The following is a 25,998-nucleotide window of genomic DNA, read 5'->3' on the forward strand; positions in this document are numbered from 1 at the left end:
TAATGAGAATAACTTAATAATGAGACACTTTTAGTTTATAAAGCTCTTAATTACGAGTTATTTTTTTATTAATTATATATATCAACCTGAGCTATCAAAGTAGGTCGAATTTTTATTATTTTATATTATTGATTATTGTTATTTTATAAGAAACAGTTATTTGTTATTAATAAATAGTATCAATTAAGTTTTCTAATAGTACATAAAATAAAATATACAATAGTTGTAAAATACATATTTTTTTTTTTTAATTTTACTCGGCTTGACTTTTCCAACTTTGCTCCTCTCTATCTCCCATGACATGCAAGTCCAAGTCAAACCATCATGTTTGCGTATAGGTGGACTGAAACCCTCCAATCAAATCACTCTCCTGTGCGCCAAAAAGTGCACCCAGTAGCATGTCACAAGTTTGCGTATGCTGTGTTTGATACAGGCTAAAGTTTCCATCCTCTGTATCGCCATTAGCTGTGCGGGATTCGAGTAAACATTGCGTGAAACTAGTTTGGGTTTCTGTCGACACTAATAACTCATCGGACGCACAGCGTGTACATGTGCCTGCACTGGATGTGTTATAGTGATGCACTGAGACGTCTTCGTTACTTGCTGCGTCCGTGGCGGCATCAGCAAAACTAGACCAATTGGTTTGTGTTTGTATATCTGTGAAACCCAGCAGAGAATCAGTGAACAAATCATCGTATGTTTGTGTGTATGTATGGATAGAAGGAGGCAAGAACTGCACAGTTGACAACGAGTTGTTCAATGTTGTATTTAAGTTGTTGTAGGTGGTATGTTGCATTGTATTTAACATATTACTTTCTGTTTGGGTTTCTATGTCAGTTGGTGAATGTGTATTCGTTGACGCATGTTTACCATATGCATGGATATCTTCTGTTTCTGTCGATATGTCGCTCTTTGCAACATATTTTGACATAGGCAAAACTGTTGGTAAACAAAGGGTTATATTAATATCTCTAACAATTTGTATTGAACGCTTACCTTCAGTTTGCGTTTCCTGATCATTACTTTGGCTTGCTTCTTGTTGTGATTGTGTTTTTTGAAGATGTTTTGATTTTCTTTCAACCAAACCGTTATCTCGCACCTCATGTCCTTTGCGTTTACCATGTGTCAATAATGCTTCTTTACTGCTATAATCCCAACCACACTCCAAGCAGGTGTATTTGATGCCGCACAATTTCTCCATATGTGTTTTTAACTGATTGACACTAATAAAAGCCTTTCCACATTTATCACAGATATTTATTTTAGACGCATGAACTTTTTTGTAATGTTGTCGCAAGTATTTTAGTGTTTTGAAATGCATTTTACTAGTATGGTGTTCGTGATATGTACATTGTATCTTCGGGCAATGGAAAACACATTGCTTCCCGTTAAAATCTGATCTTTTGCTAGGCTCTTTACCATGATGCCGTTGTAGGTGCATATCCAGATTACCCGCATTTGTAAAAACAGATTTACAACCATTAAAGGTACACTGAATTTCTCGTTCTGGTAAAAGCTCCTCCTCTGAGGGAGTACAATGAAACACTTCCATCTTGATAAAAATCGTTAAAAAAAATTGTTTATATTTGTAAATACTTTTTATTGAAGTAAGCAGCTGATTTTGTTTATTCGCTTCTTCATCATATTGTAAAAATTCACAATGAAATTATTTGAGAGTTAACGACAGAATCACAATTAAAACTAATTGGAAATTATTGATAAAAAATTAAGAGATTTTTCATTAGAAAGAAACATGCGATATTTATGGATATTGAACATTTGAAGCATTATGGCATATCGTTAATTTTGTTAAATTAATCGCGTTTTGGTTTTATGAAGACTATACAAGAAAATATAAAAATGATTTATATATGCTATAATTAGGACACTTTCAATTAATTTCAGAATTTTTAAAATGAGGGCGATTAAATCTTGATTAAGTTGATATGCTATAATTAATGGCTTTCAAATATTTGAGAATAAATTTAGTCAAGTCTATAATTTTATTAAAAGAAACTGCTGTTCACAATGATTATTAGAATCCTCTGCAACATTGTTCATTAAGCAAGTCTGGTATCATTGACTGAAGGGCCTTTCAGATTTGAGAAAATTAACAATTCTTGAAATTTTCTGTAAACTTTCAAATCCAACCAAGTCTTGTTGCGCTTTCTCAATTAATATAAATGTGCAATTTTGAATATTTTATGAGGAAACACATAGCTTAAACATAAAAGTCAGTTAATGTGCAATAAGTGCAAGCAGCGGTAAGAGAAACTGAACAAAGACGAAAAATTGCCATTGCAACTAACACGAAAAAAACTGCAGACAGGGACAACGACGAGAAAAGTAACGTAGCGGCAACAACAATAACAGAATTGCGCAAAACAAAAACAAATAATGGCAAAAGAAAACGATGAGGTGCAACATAACAACAACAATAGTAGTAGTAGTAGCAGCAACAGCAACAATAACGGTGTGGATTCACTTAACGCATCTGTGGGTGTGACGTCGACATCGAATGCAACAGAAATACCAACTGCGGGGTCATATTGTGAAGCCGATCTAATGGTGGGAGATATAGCCAGAACCGGTGACAAGAGCAAGGTCACAAGTGCAGGTGGTGGAGACTGTGCCGGTACAAGTTCTAGAAGTAATCACTTTGGGGCGTCTACGTCAAGTTTTATGCGTGGCAAGCTCAATGACCTGGTTGCGGACCTTTGTATAAATGGGCCAGTTGCTGGTAGTGACAATAACGGTGGTTATGGTGATTACACAAACGGCCGTACAAGTAGCAGCGGCCTACCAGATGGTAAGTTGTAATATAGAGAGTGCAATTTTTGGAAAATTATACTTATTTTTTATTTGTTTTTAATAGGCACAATGCAACAGACAAATATCAGTTCTACATGGGAACCTGTAAGCAGCAGCATCACTAGCCAACATGCCCCACAACCACATACAGCGCCAACCCAAAATTCATCCTCATTTTCTTTTAAACATTTCTTAAGTAGTGGACCACCGATTACGGCGCCATCCAGCACTGTTACAGTCACTTCATTGGACACATCGGCTTCCAGTAGCACGAATGGTCCACAAAATAATACTGTAAGAACAGCGTCCAGCAGTGGTGTGTCAATTCAAACGTCAACTGGCGCACGGCCAAAAGTTCCTCAGTCAGCTTCGCTTTCCAGCACATCAATATCATCGCTTATGACTGGCGGTTTGTCGGCAACCAATAGTGCAGGCCAACCTGACGGTGGCAATTCGTTTGGTACATCAGCCACAAAAATGAAGCGCTCCCCACGATTTTCATCGTTCGACTCGCAAGCAAGTCTGGCCGAATATGTGACTAGCGGTGCAGATGGTGAAGCAGAGGGGGTCACCAGCACTGGGCCGAGTGGTGTGCGAAGTGCAGGTGTTGGCGCAAACGCAAACTCCGGGTTTCGGCTTTATCCAGAGAGTGGCGGTAACATTTGCTTCTTTTTGAATTTATATTTATTGTGTCTTTATTTTTTATATTTTGGTTTATTTATGTTTACAGATTTGTTTGCCCTGCCCTACCCAGAGAGTAGTGGTAACATCTTAATACATTTGCACTATTTTTTTCTTATTCATTTTGTTGTTTGTATTTTACAGATCTTTTCACGACGCCCTCACGCAGCAGCCGCGGTATGGGTGATGGTGGTGCGGGCATAGGCAACAACATAAATAATGCGAGTGAATATGATCGGCACCAATATGTGCCGCGCTCATATTCAAACTATGAAATGCCCATGTCATCCTCAACATCATCGCCGCGTCGACGTACAGGCGCGCCAAGCGTTAGCGCTAACGCTGGCATGAGGGAAGCGCGTCCCACACGTCTTGCCTTAAACACAAATTCGTCCAAACCGAAAGGGAATTTGCCCTTCAGTGACATAAATAGCGGTGCTTGTGGCGGTGCTGCGGTAGCGGCCGCACCACCAGTCACTCGCCCGCTGCCCAGCAATGCCGGTGAATTTCCCGCCGCGGTTTTGCCTGATTTCGTACAAGATCATTGGCTTGACTCGTGGTATGCGCACGACATGCATCTCAATTCGCCGCCGAATTCACCGATACGCGATTTCAGCGATGTTGATGTGGCGGGTGGTGCAATTGGTGGCGGCGGCGGCGTTGGCAACAGCAATGTGTGCGATGTAGCTGCTGGTAATGGCGTGAGTGCTGGTATCGGTATACCCGGACCTTCGGCTGTGTATGGTGGCGGCAGCGGCGGCGGCGGTGCAACAGCCGAGTCCACTGCTAGTAACGCAAAAATGCTGCCAGATTTTCTCTCGGACGGCCCAATAATACACTCTTCACAGCGACTGGCCGATGTGACTGTCGGTTTGCCATCTAATTCCATAGGCTCGCCAGATGACCCGCCGATCTCGTCACAATTGTCGCGGCTGCGCATCGAAAACGATCGTTTGCAGCGCGAATTAAATGACGCACGCATAGCACTTAATGAACAGACGCGGCGCGCAGATGACTTAGAACGTCAGTTGCGGGCCAGTGAACAGCAGCAGCAACAACAAAAACAACAACAACAACAGCAACACAGGCTTGAGGAGCTGCAAACGACTGAGCGCGTCGACAGTTTAACGGAAAGAAGTAAACGCACGCGCACCAACGCAGCAGCAGCAACCGGCGCAACGTCACAAAATCATGTCATCAAGCTGAAGCAGCAGCTGGCCAAGTTGACGGTAAGCTAAAGCTTTATTAAAAACATATTTTTAATACTAACGTACGCAAATCTATGCAGTCCGAATTGGAGACATTGCGTCATGAAAATGAGACGCTGCGCGAAGAGGGTGCTGTGGGCGGCTTCAATGTACCATACTGTGATCGTGCGCGTCCATTTGTAGTGGACGCGGGTGCTGGTGGCGCCGCCAGTGTAGGAGCCGCTGCAGGCGCCGCTGCCGGTGTGCGTGCAGGCACTGTAGGCCGACCGTCCAGAACACAACAATTTTCGAGAGATTTGCTGAAGGCAGCATCAAATGCGGAAAACAACCTGAGGTACCCAGTATTTGTGTTTAGTTTTTAACTTTAATAGAATTTAATTGCTCTTTTTTGACAGGCAACTTCTCGCCGGTGTGGATAATTTACGTCAAATGGCTGCCGACATTGAGAATTCTGAAATACGTGTGGGCTACGATGTTAGTCCCGACTTATTTTCAGACTTTTTAGACGATTGTGATGATTACGAGGACTACTCGGATGGCCCTACATTGTAATTTTTGTGTACAGCATTATTTTGATTTAAAATTTTTATCGGTTACATACAATGCTAACAATATGAATAAATATTACTTTCGTTTGGTCGCAAATACGATTTGTTCAACTCAACTATGCATTAAATTATATCAAATATAATACATAATCGTGTATGCGTAACCTCAAACTGCGATTAACTTAATTTAAAACAAACAAACATACAAACAAAAAAACTGCAAAAACTCGAATGCAAGAGTATAAAGAAAGAAGTATCATGTTCACTACATAAATACATATACATATAAACATAAATGCAAAAAATTGTTGTAATGTCGCTTAATTTTTAGTACGGCTCATTTGAGTGTTATTTGTTTATTGTAAGATAACTGATTATTTCTATTGTCTATTTACTTTGCCTAAGCAATGCAATAAATGCCTTTTAACTTTATACAGCAGTTAAGCAATAACGTGCAAACGAACTTAATCACACACACAAACAAATACACAAGGGAAATATAAACGAGCCTAATCGCGCTACAATAACAACTATTAATTAAATAATAAAGTTTTGGAGCAATATGTAAAGATAAATAGTGTTAAAAGCAGAGATTTTGTGTAAACTACTAGTGATCGCCACAAAAATAACAAAAAAGCATAAAAATTTACTTGCAAAATATTGAAAATACCTACATACATAATAACAACAACAACAACAGCAGTAGCCTAATTTGAAAATTTTGATTATTACAAATTATTTGTTTTCCTTGCGTTTTGGTTAATACAATATTGTGCAAAAAAAAATTAAAATTAATTAATGCTTGTTTGGTAATGTGTACATAATAATGTTAATTACATATGTATATCATTTATTGTGATTTCAGCAAACAAAAATTTGTTGTATAAAAAGTGAAAAATATGTTTTGAACAGCTTTAAGCAGTTGATTTTAGTAGTGTGGAAAGCATAAATAAAACAAAACAGTTGAAAAAATGAAAACAAAGTGTTTGTTAACCTTAAAATAACTTAAAACACCAACTAATACACCCAATGCTTCAAAGTGACATTGGTCAGCTGGGATGGAAAATAATCGGTGTTTTTTTTTAACAAAACCACTGAGTTGTTAGATAAGGCTAAATTAGATTAATATCCGCGAGCACAATGCGTCTAAGTGCAGCCGACTGTGTTTTGGCGCTCTTGCGCTGCCCTTTTTAACCAACCAACCATGTATTAGAAATGTCTATTTTTGCACGCATATTGCCTTAAAACTTCAACCAACTTGGCATGGTAGGGTGCAACTAGCAGTTGTTCTTTGAAAATGCTTTTAAGAACCGTTATTATGCATTGTATATCTGGATTTTCACATATGTATAAAGCGCAAGCACCTAAAAGTATGCTATAATTTTTTTGCTGTTGAAGTAAGTGATACATGTGTGAGGCGTTCCATTTTACGACGTGTTGTAGTCTGCCTCTGTTTCGTTTCTGGCCTTAAGTCTGCTTTAACTTCCGTTTTTAGTCTGCTTCTGTTTGCGGTTTGAATTTCCGTTTTGATGTATGTTTCCGTTTTGAGCATGCTTCTGTTCTATTTCCGGTTTCTGCCTAAACTTCCGTTTTGATGTATGTTTCTCCTTAAAGTGTGTTTTCGTTCTGTTTCTTGTCTGCCTTAAGTTCCGTTTTGATGTGTGTTTCCTTTTTGAGTCTCTTCCCGTTCCATTTCCGGCTTGAAATCTGTCTAAACTTCTGTTTTGATGTCCGTTTTGAGTCTGTTTCCAATCCTTTTGAGGTATGTTTTAACTTCCGTTTTGATATCTGTTTCCTTTTTGAGTATGCTTCCGTTCCGTTTCCGCGTTGAATACTGCTTTAACTTCCGTTTTGATGTCTGTTTCCGTTTTAAATCTACTTCACTTTCGTTCCGGTTTGAAGTCGGCTTTAACTTCCGTTTTTACATATTAGGTTGTCAAAAAAGTCCTGCGGTATTTTCGTTAGTTGGCGCTGAAAGCGCGTAGTTCTAGTTTTATTCGTCGCATCGGGTCATCACGCGCTAACACGTGTTTGATTTGATTGTCGTTTCTTTTAAGTCGTTTGTGAGTTATAGCGTCACAAACATGGAGCATAATAAAGAGAAAATACGGCATACTTTACAGTACTACTACGATAAAGGCAAAAATGCATCTCAAGGCGCCAATAAAATTTGTGCAGTTTATGGACCCGATACAGTTTCCATTTCCATCGCACAACGATGGTTTCAACGTTTTCGTTCTGGTGTAGAGGTGGTCGAAGATGCGCCACGCTCCGGAAGGCCTGTCGTCGAAAATTGTGATAAAATCGCTGAATTGGTCAAAAGAGACCGGCATAGTAGCAGCAGGAGCATCGGTCAAGAGCTGGGCATGAGTCATAAAAAATTCATTTCAATTTCAATAAAAACAAAAAATTCAATAAAAATACCGCAAGGCTTTTTTGACAACCCATTATATTATTTTTCAATTACATATTTTGCTGTTATGTTTTAAAATTTCGAAGCTATTTTAATTCTTAGCGTCAAAACTTAATTTTATATTAACAATTTTTTTTTAATAATTTACATTTTCGTTAACTTTATTCTTTAAAATTTTTTTATAACTTATTAATAATAATATAATTTAATTTTTTTTATAACTTTTAAATTTTTCTTTTATTATGATTTTACTTTTTCATAACCTATTTTATTTATATGTATATATTATGAGAGATTTTTTTGTATAGTACATTGCTATTTTTCTCATAATTTTTTTTCATAGATATTTTAAAATATTCGTTTTTTTATTTTTTATAATTTTTTGTTAGTTTTTTCATGATTTTTAGTTTTTTTCAGGCCTTATTTTATTGTTTTATTGTTTTTTTTTTTTTTATTTTTTTATTATTTTTATTATTTTTTTTATTTATTTATTATTTTTATAATTAATTTATTTTTATTATTTCTCTTAATCTTTATATTTTTTTAATTATTTTAATTTAGTTTTAGTTTTAATTTTTCTTTTATTATAATTTTACTTGTTCATAAATTATTTTCTTATACATACATACATACAGTGTGCGACAAAACTAAAGCACGGAATCTGCCTTGTCGGTATTTAACCAAATAAAATCATAAAGTAGGCATTACGTGATGTTTTATTGATTTGTATTATTAGTTCATGTATTCTTCTTTTAAAATTAGTAAAAATTAAACAAATTAACTTACTAAAATATTATATAAAATTAAAATTACGTGCGACAAAACAAAAGCACATAACTAAGAATTTACATTAATTGCACATTAATTGTTTGTTGATCAAAAATGTTGGATATGTGTATTTTTTTCAGTACGGTTGGTTGTATGTTAAAGAGAAAGATATTTTGGCTCGAAATAAGTATTTTTAGAAAAAATTTGTTAAGGATTTTAAGAAAAGAGAATCGGTTATTATTGCAAAAAAGTTTGGATAATAAATTTAATGTTTCCCGAACATTTAGCTGATTTAATTTTTTTTTGGAGAGCAACCGAACGAGAGGATAAGGGAGTCATTCGGGCAATAAAAAATTACCCTTTTATATCGGCAATATCTATTGTAAGACAATTTAAATATATTACATAGATCCATACAGCGTCGAGCTGTCGATGGGGAATTTTCATTCTACCTGTATCAAGTTATTGCAAACAAGCCGTATTATTTATTTAAAGAACAGACTGGCGTGATTGGAATTTGTGAGGATGCACATAAATTGAGCGATTACCAAATGGCAAACTGTACTTTTTTCTAGCGAATCGAAGTTTAATATCACCGATTGAGATGGGCTGAAGCTGCTAGGCAGACCGAAGGGACAACGCCTAAATCAACGTTATAAAACAAGCGCGGTGAAACATGGTGGAGACAATGTACTAGTGTGGGGTTGTTTTCCAGGGAATGCAATGGGATAAATTCATCATATAAACAGTATAATTATAAGCATAAAAATATTTTCAGAATTTAATGCTGCCACATGTTGCAGAAGAAATGGCTTTAAAATGGAGTTATCAACATGACAACGACCAGAAACACACTGCTATTTGTGCAAAACAGTGGTTTGTTGATAACAGGAAAGAGGTTTTGAAGCGACTCGCACAATCACCTGATCTCAATCCCATATAGAACCAATGGTAAATTGTAGATCGAAAAATCAGACTTGAGAATTGTAAAAATAAGGCCGTTTTATACATTCAAGTGAAGGTAGCATGGAAAAGCATTTCCTGGGACACATCAAATAAATTAATTGAGTCCATGCCTAGCCGATGTGCAACTGTATTGAAAAATAAGGGATACGCAACCAAATATTGAAAGACATAAATTTTTTAATCATAAAACCATTTCGTGCTTTTGTTTTGTCGCACCAAATTTTTGGAGTTTTTCATATATGGTATTTTATATATTTTTTTAATAAGTTAATTTGTTTAATTTTTACTAATTTTAAAAGAAGAATACATGAACTAATAATACAAATCAATAAAACATCACGTAATGCCTAATTTATGATTTTATCCAGTTAAATACCGACAAGGTAGATTCCGTGCTTTAGTTTTGTCGCACACTGTATATATTTTGTTATTTTCCTCATAATTTTTTGTTTTATAGAATTTTTGTATTTTTTTATTTTTCTTATAATTTTTTTATAATTATGGTTTCTTATAGAATTTTTATTAATGTTTTGTATTTTTGTCTCTTAATTTAAATTTATACCCACATTTTTTAATTTTTTTATTTTTTATTATGTATGTATGTACATATATATTTATGTTTAAATAATTTTGATTTTTTCATATTTTTGTAACTTATGTGTCGTTCAATCATGTTTCTTATATAGTTTTATTATTATTTATTAACTTTTCTGTAATTTGAAAATGTTTTCATATTTTTTATGATTTCATTAAATTATTTTTTATAATTAATTCCATTAATTTATTTTTTTATGCTTACTTTTTTTGTAATTTTTTTCTTGATTGATTTTTTAATGTCGTAAATTTTTAAGTTTGTATTTTTTGGTTAATTTATTTTTTTTTTATTTCATTAATTTTTGTTTTTGCAATTATTTCACTAAGTTTCCATAAATTATTTATTTGTTTTTATAACTAATTTGTATTTGTTATTATATATATTTATTTGTAATTTAGTTATCTTTATAATTCATTACTTTTTAAATTTTATTTTATTATTATTTTTTTCAGTTTTGTGATTATATTTTTATTTAGTTTTTAATTTTTTTTTTATTATTTATTTTTTATAACCTACCTATTTATAATTGTAATTAATTACATTTTTAATTTATGTATCTATTTTTTATTTCTTTTTTAATTATTTTCTTTTTAATTTTTTAATTCTTTATTTTTTATATTTTAATTAATTATTTTTGTTTTTATAACTTATTTATAATTATAATTTAATATTTTTTTTAATTTCAATTTTTTCGCGATTATTTTTTAAGTTTTTTAATTTTTTAAAATTTTTGCTTTTAATTCCATATCATTTTCTGGCTTTACGAATAATAGAGTAAAGAGATTAAGCAAAATATAATATAAATAAATTTAAAGTTCGAAACTTGCAAATTAAGTATTTTATCAATTTTTTCTCGAACAAGCTCTAGTAGATGCTTTTGTATAAGCTTACATACATACATATGTATATGTATATTTGTATACATATGTACCTACCAGCACACATATTTAAAGCATATAATCATAGGTCTACGAAATGCGTACAATGAACGAAGAAAATGTGTCTAAAATTGGATTTTCCACTTAACGCACTAAAATAACTGGTTTCGCATTTGCATTCGCCGCTGTGTGAGCTTCACAGGTGTGTGTTGTGCGCGTCGCTAAGGTGTGAAGGCGTGCGTTAAGGAGCCGGCACTGATGCAGCTGCAATAACAAACGCAATTGTGACTACGACGAATTTCTGCGCGCGGATTAAGTTTGTTTATTGTTATTATTGTAGTTATGAGCTAAACATAGATCGCTTGAAAGTTGATCTGAAGACACATATAGCAACTGTATAAACGTGTACACCTATGCGTGCTGGCGTATAGGGTGTGTGGTAAATAATTTAGCTATAATAGATGGCTTACGAATAAGATCGATTCGATTGATTGGTGCGAAGTGCGCACTGAGGCCCAGAGAAGCTTGGCATATGAAGTGGTTCCAATAAGGACACGCCGCAATTTTCGCTTTCCTCAGCTACATTATTGAAAACTTGCTGCGCAGAAACTACTTGTGACGGTTTTTTCTATTCTAGGGGGATATGTGAATGGGGAGGAGTCGCTGGAAAAGGGGCAGTGAACTTTTTCGGGGATGGTTCAAAGTTAGGAAACCTTTAGTTTTACGATATCGGACCACTGTAGAGTTTTTCAGGCAGAAGTGGCAGCTATTAAGCTAGCGGTGGACGTACTACCATGAAGTGCAGCCTCTTTTAGGCAGAAGAGCATTCATTTCGACAGCAGACCAGCAATACTACCGCTGTGATTCGCTAACTGTGTGCCCCAAGGTAGTCAAGGAGGGTTTGTCCTCACTACAAAGAAAATCAAGCTACCTCATCATCAGACTCGTTTGAAAAGCCAACGAGCTGGTCAGAGGTAGAACTCCTGCCGCACTCGCATTGGAATGTGCCAGAGATGGATTTCCAATGGTTTCTTGCGTTCTAGCACTGGATTAATGGGCCTCACGTGCGCTTAGCAGAGGCTGGTCGACGACCTACTTCTGTGCTACGGCAAAATCCTAAAAGTTGAACGCAAGAACTACTGAACTACTCGCCCTCAGCAAAGTTCATCTTGTCGCAATTATAGAGGTTCTTTCTGGACATTGTCCAGTAGGCATCAGTGGGATGAAGCAAAAATCTAATCGCAAGTTGTATGGAGGAGGTTGAGGTGGAGACATCCAGACACTTTATTCTCCATTGTCCAGCCTTGGCCAGAAACATCTGGCTAGTCTTATCTACAATGAACTAGAAGACATAACCGAAACTGATATATGTAAGCCGGACGGCTCAAAGCGCTTCGTCTATTGAAAAATCTCGGCAGTCATAGTTCGGCAAACCAGCAAACAAAGCCGAAACGGACTTTAGCCGTCTCAACAAATTTATGATAAGCTGAAATCGCTTTATAGATATTTAGGGGTCTTATGATCTATTATATAGAAGTTTTGGGTAAGACAACGAACCGGAGTTATAACTGCCTAAGTAAGATCTCTCTTAGGATCGACCTCTCAAGCTAACCTAACCTAATCTAAACTAATTGTTATTTCCGCGTAACCATCTCTCTCACAGAAAGCCCAATCAATGCTCAATGACCACAAACGATCGCACACCTTCATACGCTTTGTTTACCTTTTCACTTTCAACGCGGCGCGGTTCACATTTTATGCTAGTCGTAGTACCACCCGTCTGCCGCTCCTCCAGTAAACATTTATACTAATTTAATCTGTTTAAGCGCTGTCTCAATGTTTTCACTGCTGTTTTCTTATCACACACAGCGGCGGAGACCCTGTTCGGCGCACGAGTGCGCGTGCACGCGACCGCAACGCAATTCTATACCAAAACCGGAGCGAACGGGGCGCCGCTCGAAATGTTTTCCGCAAGCGGTGCGGCGTCACAGAAGGCGCAAAAGCATAGATTACACATAGAAACACACATATGTATACATGCATACATAAGCGCATATTCACATACGCGCGTCTATGTGACCAATACGCGCTGGCAGCGTGCACCAAACGCAAATGCGCCTGAAAGCGCGCACACAGCCACATTTGTTCTAGCGCAAATGTACATGTATTGCTATGCATATATGTGCGTGTGTTTGTATGCATGCAAATACATATTTTATCAATTGTTAATTCTGATTGCAGCGCTTAGATTTCACACTTGCCAGGAGCGCCTGGCATCACAACACACGAGTCAGCGACGCCGATGCCGGCGCTGCCGCCAAAGACATTGGCTGGCTGTTTGGACATTTGTGCGGCGTACGCCGCTGGCCGCTGACATGTGCGCGTGTGTGTGCGCGCTTGGCTTCCAAGTGGTTTTCAATAAATTGAAACTTTTAGTTGCGTTGTTGTCACCGCTCGTAGCAGTTCACTAGCGATTCACTCGAATAGTTGCCTATTGCAGCGCCTGCTTAGCGTTGCTGGTCTCCTCTTGCTGCAGTGCCATTGAACTGTTTGTTGTAACTTGAAAGTTCATATGTAAATGTGTTGTTACATTCAAAAAAATATTAACTCAAATAGATAAGTTGAATTAAAAGTGGACCCGCGACTGCATTGACATTTAAAAAGTCAGCATAAATTGGCATTAATTGAGGCGCGCAAGAGACAACGCTGCGAAATTAAGTGTGTTTCAACAAAAGTGTATTTAAAAAGGATTTTCATACCGAGTCGGGTATAAAGCGTAATAGTGAAGCATAATGTTGTCGAAAAATACATTTGGTGAGTGGAAAATTTTTAATAATTTTTTTTTTATTAAATGGAAAAAATGTGGCATTTGGAGACTATTTTGAGCCAAAAAAAATATAAGAAAAATTTCTCTAGATCGCAAGCCCAAAAACACCGGAGTATTTAGTTCCAATTATTTTTGAGAAGCATATGGAAAAAATATAAAAAATTAAAACATAATTTTAGGGCGACAATAAAAAAAGAATAGTCCGAATTTCTTTTGACAAACATATGGCAACATAAAAATTAGAAGAGATTTATCAAAAATAAAAAAATTCAAATTAAAGGAATATATCAAAAAAAAAAAAAATAAATAAAAACTTTAAACTAAAAGAGTTATACAAAATAAAGAAAAAAATTAAAATAGATAAAAAACAAGAAAAGAAATTATTTACGGTGTCACCGAAGCTATAATACCCTTCACAAATAAAAATGTAGCCATAGTTTTGTATGGCAGCCATATGCTAACGTGGTTCGATTTGAACAATTTCTTCAGTGAATATACCGTTATCTTGTACAGTAATCCATGCGAGTTTTCGTGAAGATATCTCCTCCGTTTTCCATACAAAAACTTGAAATCGTTAAAAAGTTTTTGAACAATTTCTACAAAAATAGTTGATTTCGAGCGTTCGAAGATATCTCAAAAAAAAAGTTTTCCATACAAAAACTTGTATCGTTCAGTTTGTATGTATATGCTATGGTGGTCCGATTTGAAAAATTTCTGCTCAGATTATACCGTTAATTTTAGCCAATAATTATAAATTTCTAGATATCTTTTCAAAAAAAAGTTTTTTATACCACGTTCAATTATCATGGTCCGATTTGAAAAATTTCCTCAGATTATACCGCCAAATTTCATGCCGACAAAACAAAAAAGTTTTTCATACAAAAACTTTATTTCGATCGTTCAGTTTGTATGGCAGCTATATGCTATAGTAGTCCGATATCGACCGCTCCGACGAATTAATAGCTCTTTTGGGAGGAAAGAACGTCTGCAAAATTTCAGCCCAAAATCTCAAAAACTATGGGACTATTTCGCGTATATACAGACATCTCTTTAGGGTCTCCTGCTGGATGTTAATGAAAAAATTATGCAATTGCTTAGCTTAACTGGCAGAAATATTAAAATTTTTCAAATTATTATTTTCAAGATCTCTTCTCTCAATATTAATCAAAAAAATTAATGGTTTATTTCTTAAATGCTTTATTTTTTTCTAAAAAAAAATTATATATCGGTATAGATTATTATATATAAATTATTATATTTTTTATATTATATACCTATATTAAAACAAAATATTCAATAAATTTTAGTTTTTATTGAAACCTTATATTTTAATCTCAAAGTAACACTGAATAATTTAGTATACATTCCGAAAAAAAATTAATAATTTTAAAATTTAAATAATTTTTTCATATATTAAAATTTTTACAAAATTTTTTATGTTCACATATTCAATAGCAGACATTTTATTGCATAGTTTAATTAATTATTAATTTTAATTATGCAAATTCTATGAATGGTATGATCTGAGCGTAGTTATAATCTTAATTCACAAACAAATAACAACAACAAACACTGACCACAATCTATAGTTCACAAACAAATCAACAACAACTAGCGACCACAATCTAATATCAACAGCTGCGTAGTTTAGACGCTAGCTGGTCGTTCTATAAATAGCTAGAAAATAAGCGGAGGCAACAACAAAAACAACCGGTACAATTTCTTATCAAGAGCACCCATTTGTATGTAGATAATAATGACAACAATAAAAAAATGGTGCTGGCGCGTAAGTCTTATAAGTGTGCGCATATGCACACAAGTGGGAATATACTTAATTTTTTTGTTGTTTGTTTTTGCTATTTGAGTGATATGAGTGGCAACATATGTTGATATGGTACGCTATAAGCGGGCGCGTGCGACTTTTGGATTTTTTTTTTCAATTTTGTTTTTAACAATTAAGCTTTTTAAAATTATTGAATTAAAATTTCTATGTGATGTTATGTCGTACTAAAAAATAAAGCGAAGGGTATTTATGAAAATTTTAATTTATTGAATATAAATACCAAAGAAGTATAATACACTTACTGGAAAAGTATTTATTTCTATTGAAAAAATCAAAAGTGAGGTTATGTCGTACTAAAAAAATTCTGATTTACACTTAATAATTATTTGAAAGTAACTAATTAAAAAATATTGGTTTCTATTTGAAAAAAATTCAAAAATGAGGTTATGTCATTCGAAAAAATAGCAAAATTTACTCATGCAAGTATTTTTCTTATTAGTAAAATGTACTTATTGAATATCATATATTTTTCATATCAAAAATTTGCCTTAACCGAAAGTTACAAATACATTATTTTTTCAGAAGTAAAATTCACTTACTTAAATAATTAAAAAAAAAAACAAATTGAGGTTAGGTCATTCGAAAAAATAAAGCAAAAGAAATTTATGAAAGTTTTAAATTATTAAATAAAATTTTTTCATTCAAAAATTTTTCAGATTCCAATGTTACACTTAATTATTTTTTCAAAAGCAAAATATACTTACTGAAGAAAAATACGCAAATAAAATAAAAGTTGTTTATATCACTTTTAATATATTTAGTATTATTTTTATATAAAAATACATTTTTACATTTAATAATAATTAAAAAAAAAATATTTGTTTAGATTTGAAAAAAAAAAATCTGATGTGAGGTTGTGTAAAAAAAATTAATTAAAATTAAAAAAAATTATTAAATTTTTTAAATTATTAAAATTTTAATTAATTAAAATTAAAAAAAATTATTAAAATTTTTAAATTATTAAAATTTTTAATTAGTTTTTTTTAATTGTAATTAATTTTTTTTACACAACCTCACATCAGATATTTTTTTTAATTTTTGGAAATGTTTACATAATTTTTTAGAGATACACATTAGAATTTTTATATTATTAAAGATTTTCTCGGAATCTACACTTTTATATTTTGAATGCGAGAACTTTTTTCTTTTGTTGCCTTGGCGGTTAAAATATAATGTTTAAAAATAGAAAATTAAATTTATTAAATATTTTTTTTTATATAAAAAAGGTTTACACTTAATAATTTTTTCAAAAGCAAAATAGACCTGCACAAAAAGTATTTTTTTTTTGTAATTGAAAAAAAAAATCGAATGTGAGGTTATGTAATTCTAAAACTTTAGTAAACAATACACAAAAGTAAAAAAGTATTAAAAAAATATTTAAAAAATTAAAAAATATACATACATATGTATATGTATATTTAAAAAAAAATTTTTCGAATTCACACTAAATACTTTTTTTCAAATGCAAGAACTGCTTTTACTATTGTTGCTTTTGAGGTTAAAATATTACAAAGAGAATATTACAGAGAGCAAAGTCTTAACTGTAGCGTATCTGACAGCCGTAATGGACGTATCGTCTGTATCGTATGGCTGCTTATCAGCTTCGTTGGGGGCCAGCATTTACGTTATTTGACAGCAGCTTAATAAGTATAAAACTGAGTAGCCTAGGCAGACACACGCTTCACAAGTGATAAGATAAAAAAGATTATTTGAAAGTGAAAATCGGGATAACTGTGAGAATTTCGACTATGATTTATGAACCAAAAGTCACAGCAGAGATAGTGAGCTGAGCACAAACATATACATATATGTATACGTACATACTTACATATGTATATACTCGTACCGAACTCGGGATATAAATAAGAGCTTAAGCATATATTCACGAATTTTTGGATTAGATTTCATAGTATAATAATATATGTACATATGTCTATTACGCATCAAACCTTATCTAATTTGTGCTCTTTTCTATAAACCTTATGCTCCTAGTAATTTTTAGCAGGGATTTGGTTTATAGATCAGCGGTCAGCAAACAGCGTCATTGTGTCTTGAACTTGACTCGACACATGCTTGTCTTATCAGTTTTCATTTTGAGTAATTATGTGCATATGTATGCATATATGTAAAGCGATCATTTCATTGTACCGGCTGCACATTTACATTGTCGGCTGCGGTTGAGGGTACACGTGATCATTGCTGCACTTTCTTTTATACCCGATGCACATAATAATGCAAATATTTTTAATTTAAATAATTTGTGGACTATGACAAGGCTTAAGACTGCTTACTTAAGGTCATATATTTTACTAACTTAATAAGTTGCTACCAGTTATAGCTGCTAATATAAGCTTTGCCACCCAACATAGCCTAATTAAAACAAATTAATGCACTCCCACCCAACTTTCTAATTCTCTTCCCTCTTCTGTTCGCTTATATAAGTAGATTAATGCACTAAAATGTCCCTGAACGTGATCGTGCAATGCCATTATGGCGCAGTTTATACATACTGTACATAGTGCATAGTTGATTCAGACTTAACTTGCCGCGATTACAATGTAAATTGTTGAACGTGTTAATATGTCAGTTCATTGTGCCTTTTATATTCGATGCACTTTTAATCAGCTCGTAGGAGTCATTAATGTATATTATACATGAGCACAAAGAAAGAGTGAAAAAAATGTAACATGTTTACAAACCACGGCGAATAACACGTGATAATTTACTAATTGATAGTTAATCAGTAGAACATTATATTTGTACATATTAGACAAATTGCCCATGTGACGGCTTGGCTCAGTTCAGTATAAAATATTTTTATTTATTTTGTATATATTTTTTATATTGCGAAACAAATAGATCCCAGAACGCAATTGAACAGACAAATTCACCAACATACATATATCATGGGCAATAATTCTTCCCTCATGACTTTCAAAACACATCACATCGCGGCGCAAGTGTCACCTTAACAGTGGCCAGGCACGGTGCCTGCATTTCTTATACAGAGCCAGCTGGCAGCCAGTTGCCCTGAAGTCACCGCACGACTGTTTAATCACATCACATCGCGGCGCGAGTGTCACCTTAACAGTGGCCAGGCACGGTGCCTGCACTTCTTATATAGAGCCAGCTAGCAGCCAGCTGCCTTGAAGTCACCGCAGGACTGTTAACTAACATCACATCGCGGCGCGAGTGTCCCTTAACAGTGGCCAGGCACGGTGACTGCATTTCTTATATAGAGCCAGCTGGTAACCAGATGCCCTGAAGTCAACGCACGACTGTTAAATCACATCACATCGCGGCGCGAGTGTCCCTTAACAGTGGCCAGGCACGGTGCCTCCATTTCTTATATAGAGCCAGCTAGAAGCCAGCTGCCTTGAAGTCACTGCGCGACTGTTAAGTCACATCTGTTAGAGCCAGCTAGCAGCCAGCTGCCTTGAAGTCACCGCACGACTGTTAAATCACATCACATCGCGGCGCGAGTGTCATCATAACAGTGGCCAGGCACGGTGCCTGCGTTTCTTATATAGCACCAGTTGCCCTGAAGTCACTGCGCGACTGTTAAGTCACATCTGTTAGAGCCAGCTAGCAGCCAGCTCCCCCGAAGTGATCACACGACTGTTAAAGCACATCATATCGCGGCACGGTTATCACCTTAACAGTGGCCAGGCACGGTGCCTGCGTTTCTTATATGGAGCCAGCTGGCCGCCAAATGCTCTGAAGTCACCGCACGACTGTTAAATCACATCACATCGCGGCGCTGTTGTCAACTTAACAGTGGCCAGGCACGGTGGGTGCGTTTCTTATATAGAACCAGCTGCCCTGAAGTCACTGCGCGACTGTTAAGTCACATCTATTAGAGGCAGCTAGCAGCCAGCTCCCCTGAAGTGACCGCACGACTGTTAAATCATATGACTGTTAATGGCCAGGCACGGTGCCTGCGTTAGTTATATAGAGCCAGCTGGCAGCCAGCTTCCCAAAAAAAGCCCATGAGTTTAGATTTCATATTACGAGCAGCATTTCTACCATCTTCATATCTTGTATTAACCACAACGAACTTAAAATTTCAGTCCAAACGGCGCGCTTGATGTGCCAAGGCCTTCAACAACGTACCACCACAACACTGCATTCGAAGGCCTCACCAGCTGTAATGCCGGAAATACAAAGTGAAATACCCGAATGTGGCTATCAACCACAACAATATACGGGACCAAGTTACGAGAAAATACTGGAGATTCGCCAGAAGCATATTACACCGAACATTGTGCCGCATTTCAAGAAGCCTCTTCTGATACACAACGGACATATGCAGTGGCTGTTCGATCACGAGGGCCGTCGTTATTTGGATATGTTCGGCGGTATAGTGACAGTATCAGTGGGTCACTGTCATCCGTAAGTAACAATTCAGTCCATCTCTTTTTTTGTGTGTGTGATTAAATAACTTGAATTCTCTACTCTTCTCTGCTTCTCAACAGCAAAGTGAATCGCGCGCTAGAGCAGCAGATCAACACCCTCTGGCATACAACAAACATTTACTTTCATCCAAAAATACACGAATACGCCGAACGTTTGGCGGCCAAAATGCCTGGCGAACTTAAGGCGGTGTGCTTTGTCAACTCCGGCTCGGAGGCTAATGATCTCGCCATGCTGATGGCGCGCATATACACAGGCAATCAGGATATTATCACTTTCCGCAATGCCTATCACGGCATGTCGCCGTACACCATGGGTCTGACGGCGCTCTCGACATGGCGCTTTCCGTTACCCGGCGTCAATAACGGCATACAGCATGTTATGAACCCAGATCCGTATTTGGGTCTTTGGGGCGGCGCAGCTTGTCGCGATTCGCTCATACAAACGGATCGTAAGTGCGAGTGCACGCCAGAGACCGGCTGCTTGGCTGGCGCGCGTTACTATGAACAATTAGAAGAAGTTTTCAAGTACTCACTGCCGCGTGGACGTGTCGCCGCTATGTTCGCTGAGTCCATACAAGGCGTAGGCGGCACGGTGCAATATCCGAAAGGTTACATTAAGAAGGCGGCTGAATTGGTGCGCGCCAATGGCGGTGTGTTCATCGCCGATGAGGTTCAAACCGGTTTCGGACGCACCGGCGATCATTTCTGGGGATTTGAGAGCCATGACTTCATACCGGACATTGTCACAATGGCGAAGGGTAAGTTAGTTGACGGCAATACCAATAATATTTACGGTATAAATCTGTTAATTATTTTTCATGCAGGCATCGGTAATGGCTTTCCACTAGCCGCTGTGGTCACTACACCCAAAATTGCCGCATCGCTTGGACAAGCGCTGCATTTCAATACCTACGGCGGCAATCCAATGGCCAGCGCTGTCGGTCTAGCTGTACTGGATGTTATCGAGGAAGAGAAACTACAGAAAAACTCTTTAGCTGTGGGTACATACTTCCTCAAATGCCTGGCGGAGTTGCGTGAACGTTTCGAGATTATCGGCGACGTGCGCGGCAAGGGTTTGATGATAGGCGTTGAGCTGGTATCCGATCGCGCTACGCGGGCCCCACTCAGTGCGCCGCATGTTTTGGAAATTTGGGAGACCTGCAAGGATATGGGTGTGCTCTTCGGACGTGGCGGTCTAAATGGCAATGTGAGTAGAAATATTGCTTCATAAATGTTAGTGGTGAAAACGCGCAGTTCTTCTGAGAGTATACTGTACTTAGATTTTAAATTTTATTTATTATTTGACAATTGTTGTTGTTTACTTTTGTACATAGAAACAATCACTTTTTTGTCTAGCTCTCTAGCCTTTAAAAATACTATCAATTGCTTGATTTTAACCAACATTTTCGCTCATACTAAAACACACACCCCTATTTGCTATCCCAACACATCTCTCTTTCCCTTTTCTCTTTTCTCTTTTGCAGGTTTTCCGCATTAAACCGCCCATGTGCATTACGAACACGGATGTAAAATTCGCTGTGGACACTTTAGCAAATGCTATAACCGAGGTTTCGAACAAAAAGCTATAGACGCGCGGCTCAAATGCTTAAAGGAACTGCATTTACTTAAAAGCAATAATTGTCTTTTGTCTTATTTTTTTCTCTAGTAGTTAGTTAAGGCTTTTTTTCTTGCATACGCATACGCTTAAAATAGTCGTCATGTTCCTATGGGTCAAGTTCCCTACACTGCTTTTTATTACCTCTTAAATGTAAGCTTTGCGGTTGTTTGTTGTTGGCTGAAAGGTCAACATTTTGAGTTCTAAATAAGCTTTGTATGTGTAGATTACTTTAAGTAGGCAACTCCAAAGACTAAATATTGTTTTTTGCAAATTTTTTAAGTGAAATATGCATTTATAATTTTTATACATATTTTTAACAGTTAACTGGCATTTTGGGGGGGTGTATTCTAGTCTAGAGGCATGAATTTTAGCTAATTTTGTCGTAAAAAAACAATTAAATTTTACTATCTATTTTTTATTAGTTGTTTATTAACATTAAAAGAAGACAGAAAAAAATAAAAAAATGGAAAAATTTCAAAGTTTTCAATTTTTTTTAAATTTTCAAAAAATTAAAAATTTTCAAAAAATTCTAAATTTTCAAAGAAAAATTCTAAATTTTCAAAAATTTTAAAAATTTCTAAATTTCCAAAAAAAAATTAAATTTCAAAAAATTCTAAATTTTCAAAAATTTCAAAGTTTACAAAAATTTTAAAAATTCTAAATTTTCAAAAAAAAAAATTAAATTTCAAAAAATTCTAAATTTTCAAAAATGTCTAAATTTTCAAAAATTTCAAAATTTCAAAGTTTACAAAAATTTAAAAAAAATCCAAATTTCAAATAATTACGAGCTGATGAAATGTAGGTCTCAAAAACTGACACGTGACCATACCCAGAATATTAATAGATACTTCTAGCGATTTTAAACCAAAAAATAAAAAATATTATTTCAAAATAATGACGCAAAGTCTGGTTCTACAGAAAATTTGGGAAAAAAATTTAAAAATTGAAATTTGATTAAATGGTTAGTTCCTGACATAGACAAGACCCTTTAAAAATTTTACGTCAATCGGTCCAGTAGTACTGGGGAAATCGTAGGTATAGTTTTGAAAAATACACTTTCGAATTTTTTAAAAATAGTAAAAATTTAAATTTGGTGATATGGTTAGTTCTAGATATAGAAAACCACACTCTTAAAATTTCACGTAAATCGGTGCAGTAGAACCAGAGAAATCGTCGGTATAGTTCAGAGAAAAGCAGTTTGAAGAAAAGAGCGCATAAAGTGGCTCGTTAGCAAAATACCTAAAGCGCCGAAAATAAATTGAATTTTTCATTAATGCTTTTGTAGACATATTCGTGAATAGTTAAACTTTGAAAAAAAATATATATATATTATATATAGGTATATATCGTCACCTAAAACGCAAACAAAATCTAAATTGAATTTTTATTGCTAACGATTCACTAAATCATATACATACATATATGTAGCATACAATTTACAGCCTCCACTGTCAGATATAACCAATAGGTAACCAATATGTAAACATTTTATTTATTACATCGTTTTTACTTCGCTTGCAAACTTACATACATATATGTATATAGTATAAAATTTTCAGTTTCAGCTGTCAGATATAACCAATAGATAACCAATATGTAAACATTTTATAACCAAACTCAAATTATGTTTCAGTATGAGTGGTTCTATTACATCGTTTTTACTTCGCTTGCAAACTTACATACATACATATATGTATATAGTATAAAATTTTCAGTTTCAGCTGTCAGATATAACCAATAGGTAACCGATATATAACCGAAACTCAAACTTTTTTTAATGTGAATATTTCTATTACAACGTTTTTCCTTCATCTGTAAACTTATGAAAGTGATGTTACGTAATTTGGCATTTTAGGTGACGTTATATAGGTATATATGTATGTATATAGTAGATTCATTTTTTTTCATTTCAAGACTAGGATGCCCCCTTTAGTGCTTTATAGTGCCTGAACATTTTTATTATATAGGAAAATATATTAGGTATATTATGCAATGTTAGCAAATTGGTGATTTTATTATTATTGTGGAAATATTAAATAAAGGAACGTACATACACATGTAATTGTTTAAAAAAAATTAAATTTTTTATTTATGTACTTACCGCTGTATGGACTCCTAAAAACGAAATGTTTGCTTTTTTCAAGTATGAGCGCTTGATGTGGTAGGATGCTTATGAAATGCAGGCAAGAAAATTTATATTTTATACGCTTGGTACACAGAAAAATAGGTGTTTGGACACCGGAATGTTCACCGCCTTACAGTTATCCATTTTTTTCTTACTATCACATAAATAAAAAAAAGTTCAAATCTCTGGAAGCGAGCTTATTGAAAAAATAACTCGTTTAATAGATTTTGTAGGAATCTGAATGCTGTACAAAAAAGCCTGGAGGGATTTTTTCGTAAACATAACTGTTTAAAATATATTAACGGTTAAAGTTTGGTTACTTTAAGGGAATTTTTTTATACATTTTGGAACTCAATAAAAAAAAATCATTACAAATCGAAAATCTCATAGTTGAAACTGCTCTACAAAAATGCTCACTTAGTGTACCAAGCGAAAAAAATATTATTTTTTTTACCCACCCTAATGTAGGTGTTATGTATTTGAAATTGCGCAAAAATGATTTAAATCCAAGTACTGATGTGTTGAAGTGGTGCATTTTCGCGGAAACAGCTGTAAAAATGGAAAAGAAACACTATATGTAACTAAAAATAAATATAAGAAATATAAATGAATAATTGAAATAAACAAAAAAATGACTAAATTAAAAAAATGTATAAAAATAAATAAAAAAATTATTCAAATTTGTTAAAAAAAAATTATTAAAAGAAATTAAAAAAAATATATATACATAAATAAATAAAAATAAATAAATATAAAAACATGTTAACAACTTTAATGTTAATAATAAAAAATAAAAAAAAAATATAAAAAAATACAAAAAAAATTAATAAAAAAAAATTTTAAAATAATAAAAATAAATAACTAAGTCTGAAAAATTAAAAAAATAAAAAAAAAAAATAAATATAAAAAGTTTTAAAATAATAAATATAAATAATTAAATTTAAAAAATTAATTTAAAATATTTTTTATATAATAAAAATTATAAAAAAATTAATATAAAAATATAAAATGGTTAAAATAATAAATATAAGTGATTAAATTTAAAATATTTTTGTTTTATGTCAATATTATTATCTTTTAGTTCATCTTCTTAAAGAGAAAAGGTAAAATCAAAGCAAATCTATTTTTTATAACCTCACTTTTTGTCAATGCACATACATGCACACAATCCTTTCCTTTCATCTAGAAATTCTTAGCCAAGCACAAACAAATACTTTTATGCATGGAATTTTTTTTATATTTTATCCATGTATATAAAATACATATGTACATATTGTCTGTAGTATATGTAACTAAAAATGTCAGTTGCCTAACAAATTTCGTCTAACTTTTATGAAATTTCCTAGGTACTCAGCATTTGTCCACCACTCTGCGTCACCTACAACAATGTGGACTTGGCATTGCATGTCATCGAAACAGTATGCAAACAGCATCTTGAGAAAAGAATACGCAATTGGCGCAGAAATGTCTGAAGAGCAAATGGCTCAGGCTCAGCATGAAATATAATACAACAGACAGTCAGTACGGCAATGCCGTAGACGCACAAGAGAAATGCACAAATATGCGTAGCAGGAGTGATACTCCACAAAATGATTACTAAAATAATTTTACAATAAAAATTTGTAAAATTCCATGAGGAGTGTCTTTTAAAATGGTGATATCGACATAGTATTAACTTAATTTTCTCAAAATGAGAAAAGGTTATTTTTTTTTTAATATTTTTATGGGTAAAAATATGTCGTTTGGAAACAAACACTCGCATTTAACATTTTTTCACTGAAAACTATCGATCATAATCTAAGTGACTAAATTGTGTACACTAACACTAAGAACTGGAGTTCAAATATAGTTTAAAAAAAAATTAAATGTTATCTTTTGCAAAGACACTCCTCATATATGTATGTATGTATATGTATACACTGTGAGATTAGAAAATTTTAAAAATGTTTCAAAAACCGCACTTGAAACTAGCGGTTTAGTTTTACAAAAATAAAATAACAAAATTTTTTTGTAAATATAAAATATATACATATATGTATTTTTTTTAAATTTTTTACGTAATAATGTATACGAATTTTTCATGATTTTATTTTATTAAAAGTAAAAAATATATCCTTTAGTATTTTTTTTATTTAATAGAAATGTATACGAGTTTTCATTATTATATTTTATTAAAATAAAAAAAAAAAACATTCATATATGTATATATTTTGTATATTAAAATGGTATACTATTTTTTATTATTTTATTTGATTAAAATAAAAAAATAATAAAAAGAAAATAATTTAAATATATTTTTGTT

General features: G+C 33.8%; 3 protein-coding genes across 7 annotated transcripts; 2 read left to right on the forward strand and 1 right to left on the reverse strand.

The window, feature by feature from the left end:
- Positions 1-28: 28 nt before the first annotated feature.
- LOC126763622 (myoneurin) lies at positions 29-23,841 on the reverse strand. 2 transcript variants are annotated; one of them, XM_050481307.1, is made up of 2 exons: positions 23,673-23,841; positions 29-1,552 (listed from the first exon to the last, which is right to left on the reverse strand). In XM_050481307.1, exon 2 carries the CDS (start codon positions 1,550-1,552, stop codon positions 323-325), a length of 1,230 nt encoding a protein of 409 aa, XP_050337264.1. In that variant the 5' UTR covers positions 23,673-23,841; the 3' UTR covers positions 29-322. The 2 variants fall into 2 exon arrangements, with proteins under 2 accessions (XP_050337264.1, XP_050337265.1); XM_050481308.1 differs by lacking the exon at positions 23,673-23,841 and having other exon boundaries at positions 29-939; positions 997-1,627.
- Positions 2,070-5,740, forward strand: LOC126763620 (uncharacterized). Of its 3 annotated transcripts, XM_050481302.1 has the most exons (7): positions 2,070-2,264; positions 2,326-2,809; positions 2,876-3,466; positions 3,542-3,574; positions 3,637-4,721; positions 4,781-5,034; positions 5,096-5,740. In XM_050481302.1, exons 2-7 carry the CDS (start codon positions 2,398-2,400, stop codon positions 5,250-5,252), a joined length of 2,532 nt encoding a protein of 843 aa, XP_050337259.1. In that variant the 5' UTR covers positions 2,070-2,264; positions 2,326-2,397; the 3' UTR covers positions 5,253-5,740. The 3 variants fall into 3 exon arrangements, with proteins under 3 accessions (XP_050337259.1, XP_050337258.1, XP_050337260.1); XM_050481301.1 differs by having other exon boundaries at positions 2,070-2,809; XM_050481303.1 differs by lacking the exon at positions 3,542-3,574 and having other exon boundaries at positions 2,070-2,809.
- On the forward strand, positions 13,280-25,722 carry LOC126763621 (alanine--glyoxylate aminotransferase 2, mitochondrial). Of its 2 annotated transcripts, none has more exons than XM_050481305.1 (5): positions 13,280-13,682; positions 19,609-19,930; positions 20,014-20,711; positions 20,778-21,160; positions 21,438-22,037. In XM_050481305.1, exons 1-5 carry the CDS (start codon positions 13,661-13,663, stop codon positions 21,540-21,542), a joined length of 1,530 nt encoding a protein of 509 aa, XP_050337262.1. In that variant the 5' UTR covers positions 13,280-13,660; the 3' UTR covers positions 21,543-22,037. The 2 variants fall into 2 exon arrangements, with proteins under 2 accessions (XP_050337262.1, XP_050337261.1); XM_050481304.1 differs by lacking the exon at positions 21,438-22,037 and adding an exon at positions 25,043-25,722 and having other exon boundaries at positions 13,282-13,682.
- The last annotated feature ends 276 nt before the right edge of the window (positions 25,723-25,998 follow it).

The sequence above is a fragment of the Bactrocera neohumeralis genome, chromosome 6, assembly GCF_024586455.1.
Source record: "Bactrocera neohumeralis isolate Rockhampton chromosome 6, APGP_CSIRO_Bneo_wtdbg2-racon-allhic-juicebox.fasta_v2, whole genome shotgun sequence".
Classification (NCBI taxonomy): Eukaryota; Metazoa; Arthropoda; class Insecta; order Diptera; family Tephritidae; genus Bactrocera; species Bactrocera neohumeralis.